At 33.2% G+C, this 20,270-nt stretch overlaps 1 protein-coding gene across 1 annotated transcript; it reads right to left on the bottom strand.

Annotated features, from left to right (window-relative positions):
• Positions 1-2,037: 2,037 nt before the first annotated feature.
• On the bottom strand, positions 2,038-3,900 carry LOC131151250 (scarecrow-like protein 33). The gene is made up of 2 exons (XM_058102504.1): positions 3,432-3,900; positions 2,038-3,281 (listed from the first exon to the last, which is right to left on the bottom strand). Exons 1-2 carry the CDS (start codon positions 3,898-3,900, stop codon positions 2,038-2,040), a joined length of 1,713 nt encoding a protein of 570 aa, XP_057958487.1.
• Between the last annotated feature and the right edge of the window lie 16,370 nt (positions 3,901-20,270).

Below are 20,270 nucleotides of genomic sequence, written 5' to 3'. Positions count from 1 at the left end.
CCTGAAAAGTATTTTATTTCATTTAAATTCAAAATAATATGAACAATAAGAATTTATGGGGCATTGTCCTCTTATTGACAAAAGTGAAGGAATTCATAAACATCCCTAAGATTTCATTAATTTCATCACCACTAGGTACTCAAGGCCCACCATGGTTAGATAATGGATTACCATGCACATTGGGTTCCCTCTCAAAAGACAACCACCCTACATCCCTCAAAGCTTGCACTTTGAATTTAAAGGGCCAACACTTTTCAATTAAGTAGCCTACTGCCCCAGTATGATATTCATATCAGGCATTTGGGACGTACCATTTTGGGTAAGGTGGGTGTACTATTGGGGCAACCAACTGACTTTTCATCAACTTTGGGAACAATTCTGCGTAAGTCATTAGAATAGGCCGAATTCCTATTCTTTTTCCCTCTCTTGGAAATCTTTTATGGAGGCTTGAACATTCTGTTTCCATTTGGGATTACTTCCTTTATAAGGTGATCTTGTATTGCTTGTACCTCCCCATCTTACTTTTTGTCTATTCCTTTCTTCTCAGTACCTTGCCCAATACTAGAGTTCCCATCCTTCCCATCTTAAATGCTCCTTCAATTGTTTCTTAGGTGGTTACCAAATCTACAAAACTCTAGGGAGTACTTCTAATAAGATGACTGAAGTATGGGTCTTTGAGAGTGTTGACAAATAAAGAGATTGCCTCCTTATCCTCAATTGGAGGATACCCCTGTGCTGCAATTTCTCTCTATCGATAGGCATATTATTTAAATGACTCACTTACCTTCTTCTCTATATTTTATAAAGTCAACCTGTCGAGATTCATCTCAATCACATGCCTATACTAGTAGATCGAATAGGTTGGGGTATTGTATGCTTGGCAACAAGAAACAAAATTCTCTTAACGTACAACTTAAAAAAAAAAGAGGTTGGGGCATTATTTCGATGTGTCTTCTTTGAAAATCAAATGGAGAATCAGTGGATCATCTATTTTTGCACAACTCCTTTAGCAAAGATAAATATATGTATGCATATATATATATATATCACACATGTTTATTCAATTTTTTAGTTTGCATTGGATGATCTCTGTGTAAATACAAGCTCTCTTAAAAGGCTGGGGCTACTCCAAATTCAAAGGCAAACTACGAATACCTAAAATTTCCATCTGAGAGCTATGCTATGGTAAATTTGGTATGAACGCTAACAAAGAGTATGTCAAGATGCACCCTACGTTAGCAACTTTCAATAGAATCATACAAAGGATCTTCTTGTGGAGCCAAAACTGTCATTCTTTGTGTCAGTTGGAATGGTCGGAATTCTTGTCAATTTGTTCTTCATTTGGTACATAAGCAAATAAATTTGTCTTGCATTTGTAGGTCTGGGCGTTTAGACTTATTTTTTTTGTGATTTTATCTCGGTTTGTTTAGACTTGTTTCTTAGTTAGCATTGTTTAGATTTGTTGTCTTGGTTAGTTGGTTCTTGGTGTTGTTTTTGGGAGGATTTTAATTTCATTATCTGTAATCTCCTTTTTGCTTGTCTTGTATTCACGGTATTCATCCGCCAAAAGTGAGAGCATATTAATAAACAAAAGGAGGTGCTGCCCTCTTTTAGTGAAAAAAAAATGACATTAAAAGAGGGATAGAAATTCTAAAAATTCTTAGTATTTTTCTTTCATTATAAACCCAACAATCAAAATACATTAAAATTTCCTTGTAGTTTACTTTAGTTATAAATCCAAGAATTAACATAAATTTACAAAGGTGTCAACCATAAAAATGTTCAAACTACAAAGGCATTGAGAAACCTCCAGTTCTTATACAATTCCAACTACAGGTGAACAAATCCAAAAAACAAAGGAAACATTGAATAGGAAAATTGGAAGACATGCAAGTTAATTAGTTAAAACAATGTAATTGTAGTTTTTTGGTCATGAAAAGGGGTGTAAATTGTTTTAAATCATCATGGGGATCAAATACAACACTATACTCCAACTTGACAGAAACTCACCAGTTCTAAGTTGTGTGAAAAATGCCTTTAATACTCATTTGGAACCCAACAAGAAAAAGCTTGCAATATATTTCCTTTCCACCCCAGGAGCATCCAGTGACCATCTTCCTCAATCATAAAATCTTTGTCATACATAGACATCACCTTCGTTCTTAATCTCTTCACAAGTTCCCTACTTAATGGAAGCTGCTTAAATCTAGCATTTGTATTACGAGCTTGCCAATGCTTATATGTTTCAGGCCTCACAATCCTCTCATAACCCTCACATGCTACAGTATTCACAACCTCTTGCCCAAGCGTCCCTTGCTCATACATCAATCTAATTGAACTTTCACAGGTAAATATTTTATCCATCATATCAAACCATGCGGAATAGTGGTATATTGTCTTTTGGAACCGTCTAACAAAGAAGGGGACATTGAAAGATCCATTCCTAATAGCATGGATAAATATTTTGGGATTTATTTTTCGAATTAGGTCCAGTACAATATTTCTTGGGCTGTTCAATGCAATTGTGTCATCGGGAAGATGAATCTCAAATTGGAATAGACAATTCACAGCAATGACCTCATCTTTGTTGATCTTCATATCATCAATCTGAATAGTATCCCACTTTTTTGCTATAGCATTATATTCAAATGAGATATTAAACTGTTCAAAATATTTTTCCATACAATGCCTTGTTTCCTCGACTCTTTGTGCTTTTCGAGGACCATGTTGAGGAGGCTCTATGCCTGTAATGCGAAGATTAGGAGTTCCACCAACTCTAGCTAAGAGATCTTGCACAATCATGGTCCACTGGAATCCAAATGTGATACCAAAATCTATAATATGAAGTTTTGTTCCTTTCTCAATCACATCCAAAATGTGCTGATTTGCAAAATTTAAACAGATCCTTCCAAATGGACTGGCAGAGACAAAAGATCGATAGAATTTCAACACGTCAATAGGTGGTGGTGTCTTGGAATACATATCCGCACAAATTTGAGCCCCAGTACCCGCCAAGCGTGCCTCAAGAGCATTGGCAAAGTAATGTGCCATCCTCTGAGATCCATCACCAATATAAGAAGAGTGTTGCCTAATCTCTTTTAAAAGTTTATTAGTAGTCCTAATGTCAGTACCAGCTAGGGCTTCTGCACAACTAATAAGCAGATCACTTAAATCCACTAGTACATTTCTTCTTTTTTTTGCTCGATCTTTCCCACTAATCAATCCACTAGCTCGGTTATTCTTGGAATCTTCATTAGCAGTGCACTCTGAATGCTCTTTTTCTGTGTCAGGAAAGATAAAAACCTGGTGAAGCATGTTTGATAACTCTTCCACTTCGCCATAAACCGCCAAGTGCTCATTAGACCTTCCTCCTCCTTCTTCTTCTTCTTCTTCTTCTTCTTCTTCTTCTTCTTCTTCTGCATCTGAATCACCTTTATCATTCTTCTCTACCACTAGATCATGGCTATCAAAATCAATAACTGGAAGATATTTGCGAGCTTTCTCTTCCCCTTTTCTGAACTGCATTAAAATGGACTCATCCCGGCTACTACTTGAAGGATTAGTAGTTACAAAAGGCTTCGTCAATCCATCATCAAAAATCCCCTTGGAACTGAAGGGCATTTGATAAGTGGACTGAAAAATAAAATTGTTGGAACCATTATAATTGCATGAAAATTTCTCAACAGGATTGCAAAGAGTGAGGTGGCTAGGTGAGGGAGGATACTTCTTACCTAGAGCTTCGTAAAATGATTTCTCCGTGGCTCTGAGAGCTGAAGGGTCGACAAAAGCACCCAACTTCTCTTCTCTGTCATCGTTCATGAGAATTTTCACTATGTCCTGGGAAATAGATTCAAAGAAGTGAGTTTCATCTTGAGAATCTTCCTTCGGTGGAGGAGTCATTGTCCAAGGCAGAATCAGGGAACCTGGGTCTCGCTCGGGTGGAACCGAAGGGAAATTCGTGAAGTTGGGATTAAAAGATGGAGTTTGCTTTGAAAACTAGAGGTGTTTCTGTAAGTTTAAGGGCAAGTTGAGCTTCATCTCCAAAGCCTTCCTCGTATAATCTACTTTAATTTCTCCTTATTATTATTATTATTATTATATTATTATTATTATTATTATTATTAAACCATTTTGATCTTTAAAAAGAAAATGGCGTTGACTTTGTAATCTTTTTACAGATTTTAGATCAAGTGTTCTTTAGAATGCAAGATTGGGCCTTTGAATTTAAAATTGTGTAGATATAAACAAATCACCATATAAAATTGTATTCGGTGGACTAAAATATCATTTTTCTTTTAATTTTTTTTTTACTATTGGAAGGCCAAATTTTTAAAATGAGGGAAGTCCTCATGGGTAGCAACTTGATACAAATAGTGAATACCAACCTAACCTGTTTAGGTCATTAAGTCTAAATTATTTTGAATTTTTTTCAAATCTACATAAGTTCAAATTAAACCCACAAAAAACTATACTCATAAGAGCAATATTAAATTTTTTTTTTATAATTTCATTAATGACAATTGTCTCACACCGATATGCATTTTCAACAAGACTATCTGTTATTTTAAAATTTCTTACTATCCATTTTCAAAATTTGAGAATAACAAAACCTTTTAAATATGTATGTCAATGTTGAATCATTTGGCTTTTTTATTTTATTTTATTTCCTCTTAAGTTTTATATGATTTCCAGCAACTAATATATATATATATATATATATATATATATATATATATATATATATATGTTTCAATTCATTAGAAGGTAGACTTTAGAATAGATGGCAGTCAATCCTTCTCCCGAGAATGCTTCCAAATTTTTAAGATTTGAACCTATGACTTTCCACACGAATATGTAATGACTAATGCTTAAATAAGTTTTCAAAATGAATACTTATTTGTGAAACAGATCATATGGTTATAAACATATACATAGTTGGCAAATTGAAATAAAAATATAAGAAAGTAAGAGCACAATTGCGTGGGTTTACAATTGTTTATATTCAAGGGATCTGCAAAATATTCATTGTATCATCATGAGTGTTTTTGGGTTTCAACCCCAACTACTATTATGTTTATAGTTTTTCCATGCGATTATAAATGCCCTCATATAATATTATAATAACATTATGTCCTAACTCAAAAAATCTTTATTATACCATACTAGGAAACCTCCCACCAGAGTTATAAGGAGACACTAGAGAGCTCAGAAATTTCCCATAGGTCTACCTAAACATTAAGTTGTGAATAATCTTTCCAACTATGAGACACAACTCTCCACTATCCATATGTTGATTAATATAAGTCTTTCTCACAAATTTATGTCATTGCTATATCTTCAAGTTATATAGTCTAGAAATTAGTATATGTAGGTCATCATGTTGAACCAATGTTTTAAATTGCATTCACAATTGTTAAAAAATTTAAAAATATTAAATGTTGATGATATATATAAAATTTAATTTTTGTCCATTAATTTTGTAATTTTTATTTTCTTTCTCATTTTTTTAATAATCAAATATTAAAAGTGTAGCTCAAAGACGGCAGAAGAGTTAAATAGATGTTTGACGCCATGAGTTAGAGTTCGAAGTGGGGGTAAGGTATCTCTGCGTATCGTTTCAATGAAAGGGGTAATGAAATTTGGGAGGAAGGACAACTTGAACCCGACGTATATCGGATCGTTTGAGGTACTTGAGTGAGTGGGTTCGATAGCCTATAAGATTGCACTACCCTTAGCACTCTCGAGGATCCACGATGTGTTTCACATATCCATGTTGAGAAGGTACGTTCTGGATCTATCGCATGTTATCAGCTATAATGAGTTGGAAATTAGGGATATTTTAGCGTATGAGAAGATACCTATTCACGTTCTGGACCATAAAGTTCAGAAGGTTCATACTAAAGAGATACCATTAATGAAAGTATTGTGGCGGAACCACGAGATTGAGAAAGTTTATTGGAAACCGGAAACGAAAATACGCCAAAAGTATCCACAGTTATTTTGAGTACTTGTATGCCAAAATAAATTTGTCTTGCATTTGTAGGTCCGGGTGTTTAGACCCGGTTTGTTTCATTCCAGAGACTTTTGTACTTGCCTTCACGAGTTCATCAAGCTCCTTGCTTGCCTGACCAGTTCTAATTACTGAAAATTTTTATTACGTCTTTAAAATAGAAAAAAAAAAGTCTAAGTCTGCCGGTGATAGTAGCCACAAAATTATAAACATAAATAATCAACGTAGACAACTTTAGGCATGCAAGCATGTCTCCTGATATGAGGGTGCGTTCCAACATGCGTCATACTTTTGCATGTGCGCGTCATTTATTTTCTTCTTCTTTTTATTTATTTATTTATTTATAGCACAAAGGGTCATCTGTGTTTTGGTACAGGATAATACACTTTTCTTTCTATTCCAAACATAATCAACGGCTGATCTTCGCACATCTATATATATAATGGTAGGCAAGGAATTAGGATACATATAGAGGTAGAAAAAATTTCTGTCTACTAGAATTTTACGTGGACATAATCTTTCTCTGCCTAAGACGGTCTATATATCTGACAAATGTCACGCCGATGAAGCCGCAAAATGACTATAAAATCAGTCTCATGTCGTTAGGGGGAATGCACCACATGAGTCCGCACCCCTGCATGCATTAATGTCTTTCACCCACTGGCTGATATTGTTTCTTGGGGTGGTGGTCCTCACTACTCCCTCTCTCGTTGTCTCCGACCCAACTGCACCGACTATTGAACTGGCGCCTCCACAAAAACCGGAGTTCCCACCGCCACCGCCACCGCCTCCTGCTTTGTACAAGCCGCCACAATTACTGGAGGAAGATCTTCCTGCAGATCACAAGCCACTGCTGTCCAAGGCACGAGCAGTGCTGCCGCGGAAGCTGGATCCTGGGCTGCCGGCTGATCAGAGTCCCGATCAGGAGGGAACACCCCCAGTACAGACACCTATCCATCCCGATTCTGTCCCCCTTAATTGATCATAAGTCAATAAATGGAAGTAGGAAAAAAAAAAAAAATGGAGAGATGCTTCTATAAATAAAGGCTGCAGCATCTATGTAGTACGTATGAAATAGTTTGATTTTATCATGAGGAATGCCCGTGGGGCGTGCGTATGTCGTTTGTTTGGCTGAATATGGATGCATCTGTTGTTTGCTTGTAATTTTATAGCTGATGGGATCAACATCCTAAATCAACTTAATTATATATGCAAAGCTGTTAAAGCAGCCAAAAATGTCTAACATAATTATCGTTTTCTTATATTTGAGATGTAAAAGTTAGGTGATATTTTGCAGGAAATCCTGGGTAGGACTTCGAAAATGCTTCTTGCTGGAGAAGTAATGAGTGGAATGGGAATGAAATAAAGATTAAGTGACAAATTTGTTTCTCCCTTCCTCTATCAAACGTCACCTCACAATTAAAAAACTACTATTTTGTGTTTTGATGGTCAACAGTAAATTGAGTGGCACAGGTCAGTTTAAGGAGTGCAGTGCAACGGTGCTATTTATTAATTTTTATAGGTTCTTGATAAATTTATATTTTAGAAAGATTTGCAAAATCTCCCCATTAATCATGTTGGAGCTTTCTGAGTGACAATTTTCCAGCGAAGTCTCCAGCTACCTACTTGGAAATCCCAGGTTAACATTTCTCTGCCTTTGCTCCAAAAAGTTCATCTTCCTAATTTTTTTTGGTCAATGTGTGAAATGGGACTTTCGTTAATTTCTTGTGGTCAATTAACCTATTTATAAAATCGTAAAGGGAAAATTTTGTTAGTTACAAAAAATAAAATTCCTATTTTTCCCTCTATTCGTTATCCATACAAAATTAAAATGCCATTTATATTCCAAAATGTAGGACTAACAGCCCCATAATGGCTTCTTGTACACTTCTTCGGTTGTCCTTGGCGATTGTGGACAATTTGTTCAAATCTTGACACAAGAACACCTATTGTCCCACCGTTATGGCCTTTAGCCTTCTCCGAATGATATGCTCTCCACATTCCTATAACTTCCTTCCATTGAACTCACAAATCTTTTACGATGTCATGTAATCAGCAATTAGTGTAAACTCCAATATCAATTCAATCTCTCCTACCTCAACTCTTGTTGCATCTTTATGCAAGTATGCTTCCTCGTCAATAGTGGCCTTGTCCTTCTTGACATCCCTAATTGTTGACACCACAAACATTAGGGGAAGCATCTTTTGGGGCTTCTATGTCACCATTTGTGATGTCAAGATTTCTAGCATCATCAGCATGCTCACCCAAGGCGATCCTAGTGGCTCCACCAACGAGCCACTAAAGAAGTACATAGAGGTCATGGTTGCTAGCACAATTGCTTCCAACATTAACTTTTCTTTATATCTTTAAATGCATATATTGTCTTTTTTTCTTTTCTTTTTTTTCTTTTTTTAGAGTTTGATATGAGTTGTTTTATTGCTTGCTTTACTACGATGAAATGAAATTAGGGCTTTTTCATGACTTAAACGTCTCATGGTGAACTTTATTTTTAAGTGAGTTGCCATAAATTCAAGGATGTGTATGAAGGCAAGATTTAACCTAATTGATTTGCTCACAATAATATTAGTGAGCTTTCTTTTAGTTTAGCGTATATTGAAAGGATTACCAATTATCATATTGCTTATGATGAAAAGGAATGTATTTATGTATAAAGTACCTTACATACCTTTCAATCAAACCCAATCCATGGAGTACATACAGGTTTCTATTTTGATTGTTAGGTTTGGGAGTATAGAATGTTTTAGATGCTTTAAATGCCCTTTGTATTTTTTTACTTTCAAAATTTTCAATTCTAGTGTGTCATTCCTATTTCTTTGCTTGTACCCGTGTAACTCAATTTCTAACATTGCATCTGCTATTCAAGTTTGCACGTAGTTCTAGATTAATATATAGTAGTTCTCATGAGTAAAACATTAAAAATGAGATTGATCAAACTTATTCCCTCTATTCTATATTTGTAAATTTATCTTAGGTTCGTACTATAACCACCTCTCTTTAATTGATCATCATGATATCCAAAACTAATTTGAGTGTTTTTGTAGAATGTTTGACTGATTTGAAGCTCTTTATAATTTAGTTAATGGTCCTTTTTTTTTTTTTCCCTCTCTCTTCATAAGATAAGAATATGGGCCAACATATTCTTAACTTTCTTTGGTTTTAATTGTCTCATTTTTTTGTACTTTATTATTATTATTATTATTATTATTATTTTTTAATTTGTCTCTTAAAGCCTACATTTTTGTGGGCTTTGTAATCTTCGATAAGGATTTAATTGATTATCATTGTATACAAAACTAATTACAGTGTTCCATAGAATGCTTGACTCATTTGAATCTTTTAATAATTTAGTTGATGGTTTTTTTCTCTTTTTTTTTCTTATTCTTCATAAGATAAGAATATGGGCCAACTTTTTCCCTTTTTTTTTTGGTTTTAATTGCATCATTTTTTTATTGTTTATTAATTTTTGAATTAATCTCTTAAGGCCTAAATTTTTGTGGGTTTTGTGATGTTAGATAAGGATAGAGGTTTTCTTTGGGCTAAAATTTTCTTTTGAATAGTTGTTGGTCGTGTTTGCCTTCATTTTTTGTTTAATCATTGACTTTTGATATTGTTGAGTTTTAATCTAATGGGCTATGGAGAGATCAATGCTATAACATTGTAAGTTTAGCTATATAATTTTTTTTTTTTTTATGATAAATTAATTAACACTTGTTTTGAAACATGTTTTTCTTATCCAATTCAATTATTATTATTTTTTATTCTGCTTCGTATTCAAGTGATGGATTGGGCACTAGTGGAATTAGTGGGGGCTACATTTTAGGAAAATTAGAGAAAAGGAAATAAAAAAGGGCAAGGCATAGATGGTTAATATTGCAATAGCCTGTGTTGTACAAGCAACATGATTGAGAACACTTGTCCTTTCAAGTGATGTCAAATCAAATACTCTTAGAATATGTTTTTGCAAATTTAAAAGGAATTCTTAGTGAGGTACCATAAGAGAGATCAACACCATCGTTACAACAATTGAAGAATGAAGATATAAGAATTAATGGAAGTTAATGGCAAAGACAGAAAAGAGGAGTGGGGGCCGAGAAGGCACAGTAGAGTTTCAATTTAGCTGCTTACAGTTTGCACAATTGTGACATACACATAGTTTTTCAATTCAAACTGGCATCACCATGCATGACCATAGATTTATTGTGCTTTCAATTTTGTTATTATTTTGTTATAATATATGTTATATAAAGATTTTGAAAAGGTGTTCAAGCTGCGATTTTCCTTTTTTTTTTTTTTTTGTGGAAATGTGCATGAGCAAGTGGATTAGATTGGCATATTGTCATATAATTAAAGGTCTCTTATTAAAATTTTCTAGCAGTTGTCATTCTAATGTAGGAACTTTTTTTGCAATGAATATTTAATCAAATTGTTCCTCGTGAGGGCCAATTAAATAGTTAAAGAAAAAGTAAAAATTCTCCCCTATCGTAGCATAATTAGTTTTTTGAAATTATACTCCTCGCTCTAACGTTTGTTTTAAAAAAAATTAAACTTTTCCAAATTTACAAAAACTAAGCTCGATTGTTCTTATATTAGAGCAATGTTAATCTAGCCTTCTAACCATCAATTTTCTTCTTAAATATCACAATAATGATGACCCAAATGATCCGAGGGCTTGCCTTCAGGAGTTTGGACTCATTAGGAGTGGAAAACAAGGCGGAGTATCTTTTCGATCTTTTGGGATTAGAGTTGAAATATAGTAGTAGTTCTACAAGGAAAGTGAAGTGCCAGATGGGAGCACGATTTTTTTGAAGTTGAATAATATACCAGGTCATTAAAATTGTTGTCACATATTTTCCGATGATGCTTATGCATTTAATAATCAATTACTTAGTATGATAATTGTTCAATATGACTATATTAGATGGTGATCACAAAGGTTGGATAGTATGGGCTTGAATAAGCCCCCTAAGGTGATTTACTAGTATACTAAGGTTTTCTTGGTTCTTGGGGCTAAAACATTCCAATGAAATTAACCTTGCTATTTAAGCAAAGAAGGACGGAGGGATGCGTCAGTAATTCTCGTATAAAAGACTTTGGACACCATCTTATCCGAAAAAAAAAAAAAGAAAAGAAAAAAGAAGACATGGGTGCATGAATAATAATAGAATTATTACTTGATAGTAAAAATGTTTTTAAAGAACAGAAATTAGAAAGGGATTTCAACCTTGTAGAGATATTCTTGTCCTAAAGAAGTTGGTGAACTTCTTGAATTTTGTTTGCAATATGGATTAAAGAAAATATTGTTTGGTTGTTCATTTTAGTAACATATGGAAGCTATGCTATAAATAAATTCAAATATTTGTTGTAAATGAAATAAAGAGGAATATAAAAAAGTTTGGAGCAATAGAAATTCAACAGTCTAGTTCTTCAGGAACTAGATGTTGCTAATCATCTTATTATCTCATTTTGTTGTAAAGCATATCCTTATATAGGCAAATACATTGATATCCCAAAGGTTAACAGCATAATGAACCATTATGTGGGAATAGAAAAAGTTGTAACATATTATCTAGATAGTCATTCACATAAACACACATGTTTTACAACACTTCCCCTTGGATGACTATATACTATGAATATGCCTCGTTAAAACCTTCGTTAAGGAAAACCCTGTGGGACAAAACTTTAACGAAGGAAAAAAAGTACAATATTCATACTTCCCCCAAAAAATACAATCAACTAAGAAATGTCCTTAAGTTGTCGTATTCCAATGTCATGTACATGCTTCTTGAAAATTGAAATTAGTAATGCTTTTGTAAATAGATCTGCTGAGTTGTCACTTAAACAAATTTTGCAAATGTCAACATCTCCTTTCTTCAGAAGTTCATGAGTGTAAAAGAACGTTGGTAAAATATGTTTAGTTCTATCACCTTTTATGTACCCACTTTGATTTTTGCAATACACGCTGCATTGTCTTTGTACAATATTGTTGGCGTGTCATTCTCCAGTGATAATCCACTTGTCTATTTAATGTGTTCGATTATAGTTCTTAACCATACACATTCATGACTTGCTTTATGAGCTGCCAGTATTTCTGAATGGTTTGAAGAGGTAGCAGTGATCAATTACTTTACAGATTGCCATGAGATAGCAGCATCGCCACATGTAAAAGTATAGTCTATTCGTGATCGAGTTTTATGAGGATCAGAAAGGTATCCTGCATCAACATATCCTTTCAACACAGACTTTACTCCCTTTGGGTAAAATAAACCCATATCAGATGTGCCGCGGAGACAAAGAAGAATATGTTCTACTCCATTTCAATGTCTTTGAGTTGGTGTAGAACTAAACCTTGTCCACAAATTTACCACAAAAGTTATATTTGGTCTAGTGCAATTTGCAAGATACAAGAGTGCTCCTATTGTACTCAGATAGGGTCCTTTAGGACGAAGGACTTCTTCATCATCTTCTCGAGGACGAAAAAGATCCTTTTTCACATCAAGTGAACGAACAACCATATGAGAGCTTAATAGATAAGACTAATCCATATAAAATTGTTTCAAAATTTTTCTATATAAGATAATTGATGAATAAGAATTCCATTTGTTAAGTGTTCAACTTGAAAACTAAAGCAAAATTTTGTCTTCCCAAGATCCTTCATCTCAACTTCTTTCATTAAGTAGTCAACAGTCGTTGCGATCTCTTATGGAATTCCTACTATGTTTATGTTATCAACATAAATTGTGACTATAGCAAATCCATAATTTATCTTCTTAATGAAAACACAAGGACAGATAAGATTATTTTCATATCCAATTTTCAACAAATATTCACTTAAACGATTGTACCACATTCGTCCAGATTGCTTCCATCCATACAAGGATCTTTGTAATTTAACAGAATACATTTTCCATTGTTTTGGATTATATGCTTCAGGCATTTTAAATCCTTCAAGGATTTTCATATATATATATATATATATATATATATATATATGTCATCATCCAATGAGCTATACAAGTAAGTTGTTACTATGCCCATGAGGCGTATGTTGAGTCCTTAAGAAACCTTTAAACTAATCAAAAATCTAAAAGTAATTACATCCATAATAGGGGAAAATGTCTCATTATAACCTATAGTAGGCCTTTGGGAGAAACGTTGTACTACAAGACGCAACTTGTATCTCACAATTTCATTCATTTAATTTCTTTTACGTATAAAAACTCATTTATACCTAATAGGTTTGACATTCTCAGGTGTTTGGACTACTGGTCCAAATACCTTACGTTTGGCTAATGAGTCTAGCTCGGCCTGTATTGCTTCTTTCCATTTTGGCCAATCATTTCAATATCGACATTCTTCTACAGTTTGAGGCTCAGGCTCATTATCATTAATAATTTCTGAAGCAATCGCATATGCAAAAACATTGTCAACAACAACTTCATTTCTTATCCGTATATTTCTAAATTTTAATGAGATTTCATAATTTTTCGGTTCCAGAACCACTTCTGGTGTTGCTTCTATGGAAATATGGGATTTTTGAACTATATTTCTTTTAACCTCTTCTTGAGTGTTAATGAATTCTTTTGGAGCATCACTTTTATTCATTTCCTTTTTCTTTTGAGGAACAGTATCCTTTGCACCAATTTGTCCACCATGCTTCTAGCCCACTTTTAGATTCATTAGCTACTATTCCCATTGGGTGTTCTTCAAGAACAATTAATCTAGCAGGAATATTTGCAGCCGGAACATGTAATTGAGTGACCATTTTGGCATCTGTAAAAAAATCTAACAATTGATTTGCAGCATTCTGCAAATGAATTATTCTTTGAACTTCAAGTTCACATTGATTTGTGCATGTATCAAGATTAGAAAAAGTTGGTATGTTCCAACAAATTTCTTGTGTTTTTAATCCTTTACATTTTCCTTTTCCTAGTGACGAGAAAGTTGATTCATTAAATTGACAATCTAGAAATCTTGCTTTAAAAATATCGCCTATTAGTGGTTCAAGATATCTAATGATAGAAGGAGAATCAAAACTAACATAAATACCAAGCCGACGTTGTGGTATCATCTTACTTCGTTGTGCAGGTGCAATAGGAACATATATAGCGCTACCAAAAATTCTAAGAAGAGATATATTAGGTTGGTGGTTAAACACAAGCTATGAAGGTGAAAACTTGTGATATGCAATTGGTCTAATTCTAATCAAAGACGCATGCACTATAACATAACCCCAAGCAGATGCAGGAAGCTTTGATCATGTAAGCATAGGTCTAGAAATAAATTGTAAACGCTTAATGAAGGATTCTGCTAAACCATTTTTTGTATGAACATATGCAATAGAATGTTCAACACTTATTCCTATTGACATGCAATAGTTAGAAAATGCTTTTGAAGAAAATTCACCTGCATTATCTAAACGAGCAGTTTGAATGGGATGATTAGGAAAACTTGATCTTAACTTTATTATTTGAGCAAGAAATTTAGCAAAAGCAACATTACAAGTTGAAAGTTGACAAACATATGACCATCAAGTAGTAGTATCAATTAAAACCATGAAATATCGAAATGGTCTACAAGATGGATGGATTGGACCACAAATATCTCCTTGTATTCTTTGCAGAAAAGATGGAGACTCAAAAGATATTTTAGATGGGGAATGTCTAACAAGTAGTTTTCCTTAAGCACAAGAAGTACAAAATAATCACCATGTAAAAGAACTTTTTGTTCCTTTAATGGATGTCCATGTGTAATTTCAATTATTCGTCGCATCATAGTTAAACCAAGATGGCCAAGACAATCATGCCAAAGTATAAAACTTCTAGACTTGGAGCACTTTCGGTGCATAAAATTTGATTCAACCATCCTTATTTTTGTGAATTATAGGTCAGATGGAAAACTTGAAAATTTTTCTAATATGATCTTCTGGTTTGAAACTGAAGATGTAATAAAAAGATATTTCATATCTCCATCATTTTTGGTTTCAACATGATATCCATTGCGACATATATCTTTGAAACTTAGTAGATTTCTTTGGGATCTATTAGAATACAACGCATCATCAATATACAATTTTGTCCCATTTGGAAACATAATGTGAACTTTTCTAGAGCCCTCTATTACATTTGCAGAGCCAGAACAATATTGTATTATTATTAATTTCAACTAATGTTAATTGCAAGAATATTTTTAACGCGAAGAATTGTGTGAGTCGTGCCACTGTCCATCAAACACATGTCATCCTCCATTTTACCAAGTTTATTTTGTATGATCTAGTAAATGAAAAATAAAATTTAAGAATTAGGAAAGATAACAAAATATTACCAAGCATATTATATGTAAAACTTTTAATAAAAAATTACATAAGTTAATTTTTCAAAATAACATAAACATGAAGATAATTTAATAGTATACATTTCCATTCCCAATCAAATGATCAATGTTGCCACTAGGATCCTCGAAAAAATCAGAAACATCAAAATCAACATCCAAAGGAGATTCATACTTAGCATCAATGGGTTTAGAAAAATTCGCTTCAGCAAATTTCCCTTTTCCTTTTAACAATGCCTCGTAAAGATCAACCAGGTGTTTAGGAGTGCAACGTATTCGAGACCAATGACCTTTTGTTCCACACCTATAGAAAATATTGTCATTATTTTACACTTTGTTATTTTGTTCAGAGCTTTCTTTATTCTTTGCTCATTTCCTTTGAGTCTTTTCAGCATCTTTGTTTCCAAACTTTGAAGTAGGATCATCACGGGTCCAATAAATTTTCCTACCACGACCCCTTTTACAACCACAATGTCGTCCACGACCTTGAGAAAAAGCCACATTCACTTCAGGGAATGGTGTTGACTCAGTTGGACGAGATTGATGATTTTTCAACAAAAGCTCTAATTTTGTTCAGCCATAAGTAAACAAGAAATTAGCTTAGAATATTTTGTAAATCTACGCTCTCAATATTGCTGCTGCTAAAACACATTTGAGGCATAAAAATTGAATATGTTTTTTATAACATATCATCATCGGTAATTTTTCTTCACATACCTTTAATTGAGAGCTAATTTCAAACAAGGCTAAATTATATTCACTTACAGTTTTTAAATCTTACAATCGTAAGTGTATCCAATCATATCGAGCTTTTGGAAGAATTATCGTTTTTTGGTGTTCATATCTCTCATTTTAAGTTGTTTTAAATGACTAATGGATCCTTAATAGTAAGGTACTCAATTTTCAATTCTTTGTGTAAATGGTATCAAAGATAAATCATTGCCTTTGCGCGATCCTATAGGGATGCTTGATTTCCTTCTTTTATTGTACTTCTAAGATTCATAGCATTAAGGTGAATCTTAGCATCCAGTACCCATGGCAAATAATTTCTTCCAAAAGTATCAAGGGCAACGAATTTAAGTTTTGTGAGGTTTGACATCATAAAGTCACTTTGAAAACAAATAAAAATTCAAAGTTAGGTAAATATTAAATGGAAATGTTATTCTCACATATATCCCAACATAAAAATATTTAAGGACACATACTCAAGATAAGAGATATAATTAACATTTAAATATAGTTTGACGAAAAACTAAAGTTATATAGATAACAAATGTTAAAGGAAACAAGATTCTTACCTTAGAATAATACCAAAAACTTCCTATACCATTAGAGATTTGATCGTGCTGATAACGTGTTGTAAATGAAGTAAAGAGGTATATAAAAATTTTGGAGTTATAATATTGGAATTGGTGTGTTCCTAAGAGGGGGGTAAATTGGAAATTTAAAACTTTAGCTTAGGTCAATTCAAATTCCTCAACCAATATTGTACAAACCTAGGGTCTTTCTATTTAATAATAAACTAAATCAAATATTAAAACAATTAACCACAAACATTCAAGTGCCAAAATTTAAATGCAGAAATTAAAAGCAGGCACAAGAAATGTTATCGAGGTTCAGCAAATCCTCGCAAGGCAGAAGATTACCACTTTTGCTCAATTAACCAGCGAAGCGGCACCGGTTATAGCCAGGACAAATTACCAGGGCTGATCTCAACCTTAACACACCCTCCTTACGAGGCAGAGATTTCCCACCTCAGGCCATGCCTGGTTTACAATCACATAAACTTTTTCATACAAGTAAATGTGCTTCTAACACAAGCAAATTTGTACAACAATATGCTCAATACAGTTACAAATTGCACTTCCATATGACATGAAGGTATAAGCTCGGTGAAGTCTAAATGTCAACTCTCTATTATATGCAACAATAACAGTTTATATGTGAGAGTAGTGTGAATATATCTTTGAGTTAAAATATGTATATCAATCACAAGAAATAACCTCAAAGATCTCAAATGCACACTCAAATATGTCTAGAACAAATATCAAATATAAAGTATAGGAGATATTTGAAATCAAGCTTGTTTGAAAAGGATTGTACAAAAGTACACAAAAACAAGCCTTTGAATATTTGCAACAATAATGCAAGACTCACAAGCTCTAGACAGTATTCCCACTGAAGACTTATGAATTAAATCACAAAAGAACTCTCAAGCTCACTCCCAATAAAATCAATATCAAACAAATACAATGAAAGTGTGAGCTAATATGATCAATCTCAATTATACACTTACCAAAAGATTTTAGCAAGTAGGATGAGTAAGAGATGGATTTTTGGCTTGTATATAAGAAAATAAGAGTTTGGAAATTCAGAGAGTTTTGGCCAATGATATTTTCTAATCCATCATTAATCTTTCCAAATGAACTAGTATATATAAACATTTATAAAAATATAACCGTTGGGGGACATAGGAGTCTTTTTAGAAAAGATGAATGAAGGTTAAATAAATTAACCTTGTTTTACTGCAGTTAAAAATGTTAAACCCGAGAGGTTTCAGTTGACTATATTTTAAGTTCGGTCAACCCAATTGCCAAGTTCAATCGATCGAGACACTTTTAAACTAAAGGTTCGGTCGACTGACTTAGGGTGATTTCCGAACCCTTCGAGGTTCGGTCGACTATATATAAAATTCGGTCTGCTATTCTTATAGTTCGATTGACTCAATCACAAATGAACTGGAAGTTCAGTCGACTGAGTTGTTGGGTGTTAGACACATGTAATTTCAGTTAACTGAGGAAGATGTGATCAAAATGAATATAGCTGACTGAGTGAAGTAAAAAAATGTTGACTTCGACTCAGTTCAGTCGACCGAGGCAATTTACACTGCCTATATTTGGTCAACTGAATTTGTTCATAAATTATTTTTTAGTCCAAATAAAGACCTAAGTTAAATCCCTATAAATGGGAGTTATTAACCTAAATGCTTGAGGGATTTCTATAGTTATTCTATGCTCTTTTTAAGCTTATGCAATCCATCATGTAAGACATGCAAATATATTATAGACCAAATTTAAAACTAAAAGCAATACAATAAAAAACTTCTTCTTCTTTCTTTTGCTCTTCAGATTCCCATAGATTATGCCAGGAGTATGCGCTTTTAAGGTCTTTTTGGCAACCACATTACTTTCATGTGTGTGTTTTGAATGATTAACCTATTCAAGTGTTTCGGCACACACATTAATAACATGTAATTTGTCATTTTCAAAACCAATGATCAGACTCAAAAAGTCAACAATCTCCCCTTTTTTGATGATGACAAATGCATCAGAGCAAAATGAGGTTAAGCCTACGAAAAGTCCACCTAAGAATATGCATAAATTAAGTTTAAGCAATAAAGCACGTACATATTAACAAAATAAGACATTTTAGAATAATTGCATTCAGTTTTAGCAATGAGGTACGAATACAGACATGCATACATGCAGCACATACATTTTGCTCAAAAAAATTTCTCCCATTTTTGGCATTAGCAAAAAGGGCTAAAAAAATATGTAGGACAAACGTAGCGAAAGAGAACTCCCTCTTTGAAAGACATTTCCTCCTTTAAATATATAACATTAGTGCACATAAGAAAGAAGATAAGATATGTCACATGTAAGACCATTTCTTACGAAATAATAAAAATATATGTAAATATAAAAATATATATATATATATATATATATATATATATATATATATATAACTATATATCCCCCTTTTGATATTATCAAGAAGTACTGGGGGTGTGCTTGCTGAAAAAGTGATTTTAATTTGTAAGCTTCAAACAAGTAACATTCATCTGGTTAAACATTTAAGCACATCCTTAATATAACCAGAAAAAATCAACCATATAAATCCAAAAGACCTTAGGAAAGTAAAGCAAGGATCATAGGGCAAATAGATGACTGTGGCAAAAATATCATATACATAAAGTCAACGTATTTCAGCATATGCCATAATGAGTTCATTCAAGATCTAAGCTAAACATATTGGTGAGCAACACAGAATAGGAGTTAATTTTGGATGCTCTCCCCTTCGATTTAAATCCTAGCTTAGATGGAATAAATTGCTTGTACTAGTTAAGAATGAATTCATTAAGCATATCAAGAAGTATAAGCAACCTTTTAATATTTCTTTATCATAACTATGCTGGGTATTTATTAATTCATTTCAAGTATTGCAACCAGTGTAGTCTTCCTAGATCCTTCAAATGCATCAAAAAATATATACGAAGGCATGAAATGATACTCATGACCTAGAACAGTCTATATTAGTTTATAGACTTTTAAGAAACTGGATATGATGTTCAAAGTTCTCAGAAGAGCTTCAAAACTTAAACAGCTAAATGTGATGCAAATGAGTCTTTTATGCTTTCTTTCTACAGCTGGAGCCCAGCTCCCCCTAAGTATATGATGAATATGTGTGGATGAAGTTCAATATTCAATTAGTTTTCACTCATCCCTTCAAAAATATTTTAACATTTGTTTCAACATAATCAACTATGCACAAAATTTTCTTTTTTGGGAAATTTTTTGTCAAAATTTTAGTACCATGCAATCTGTAAACTGGACATTTCCCAAACTTGTAAGTAAGAAAAAAAAAATCATACAAAATATGCACCAGTATTACACATCACTGCATCAGCCTTGCAGGTGGCATTCCAGATATAATCAATAAAGCAAAAACAACAGTGACATTTGATGCATGAAAAAGTAATATAATCATCCAAAATATTAGTTTAACCATCAAACAGTAGCTGTCCATAATGATCCTACCATCAAATGTGCAAAATAGATAGGAGGTAAGCGTGCAGTGCAATCGATGAAAGAAAATATGATAATGTATGATGTTCTAATATATAGAC

The sequence above is a fragment of the Malania oleifera genome, chromosome 3, assembly GCF_029873635.1.
Source record: "Malania oleifera isolate guangnan ecotype guangnan chromosome 3, ASM2987363v1, whole genome shotgun sequence".
NCBI classification, from domain to species: Eukaryota; Viridiplantae; Streptophyta; class Magnoliopsida; order Santalales; family Ximeniaceae; genus Malania; species Malania oleifera.
Note: the sequence above shows the minus strand (reverse complement) of the source record. Positions and strands in the feature narration are given on the sequence as shown.

What these genes read in the sequence shown, in the direction of transcription:
- LOC131151250 (XM_058102504.1), bottom strand. Translation starts at nt 3,900, where the DNA reads ATGACTCCTCCACCGAAGGAAGATTCTCAAGATGAAACTCACTTCTTT. An exon ending in GGTAGAGAAGAATGATAAAG is followed by an intron (nt 3,282 to 3,431) that starts GTGATTCAGATG and finishes TTCCTGACACAG; the next exon opens with AAAAAGAGCATTCAGAGTGC.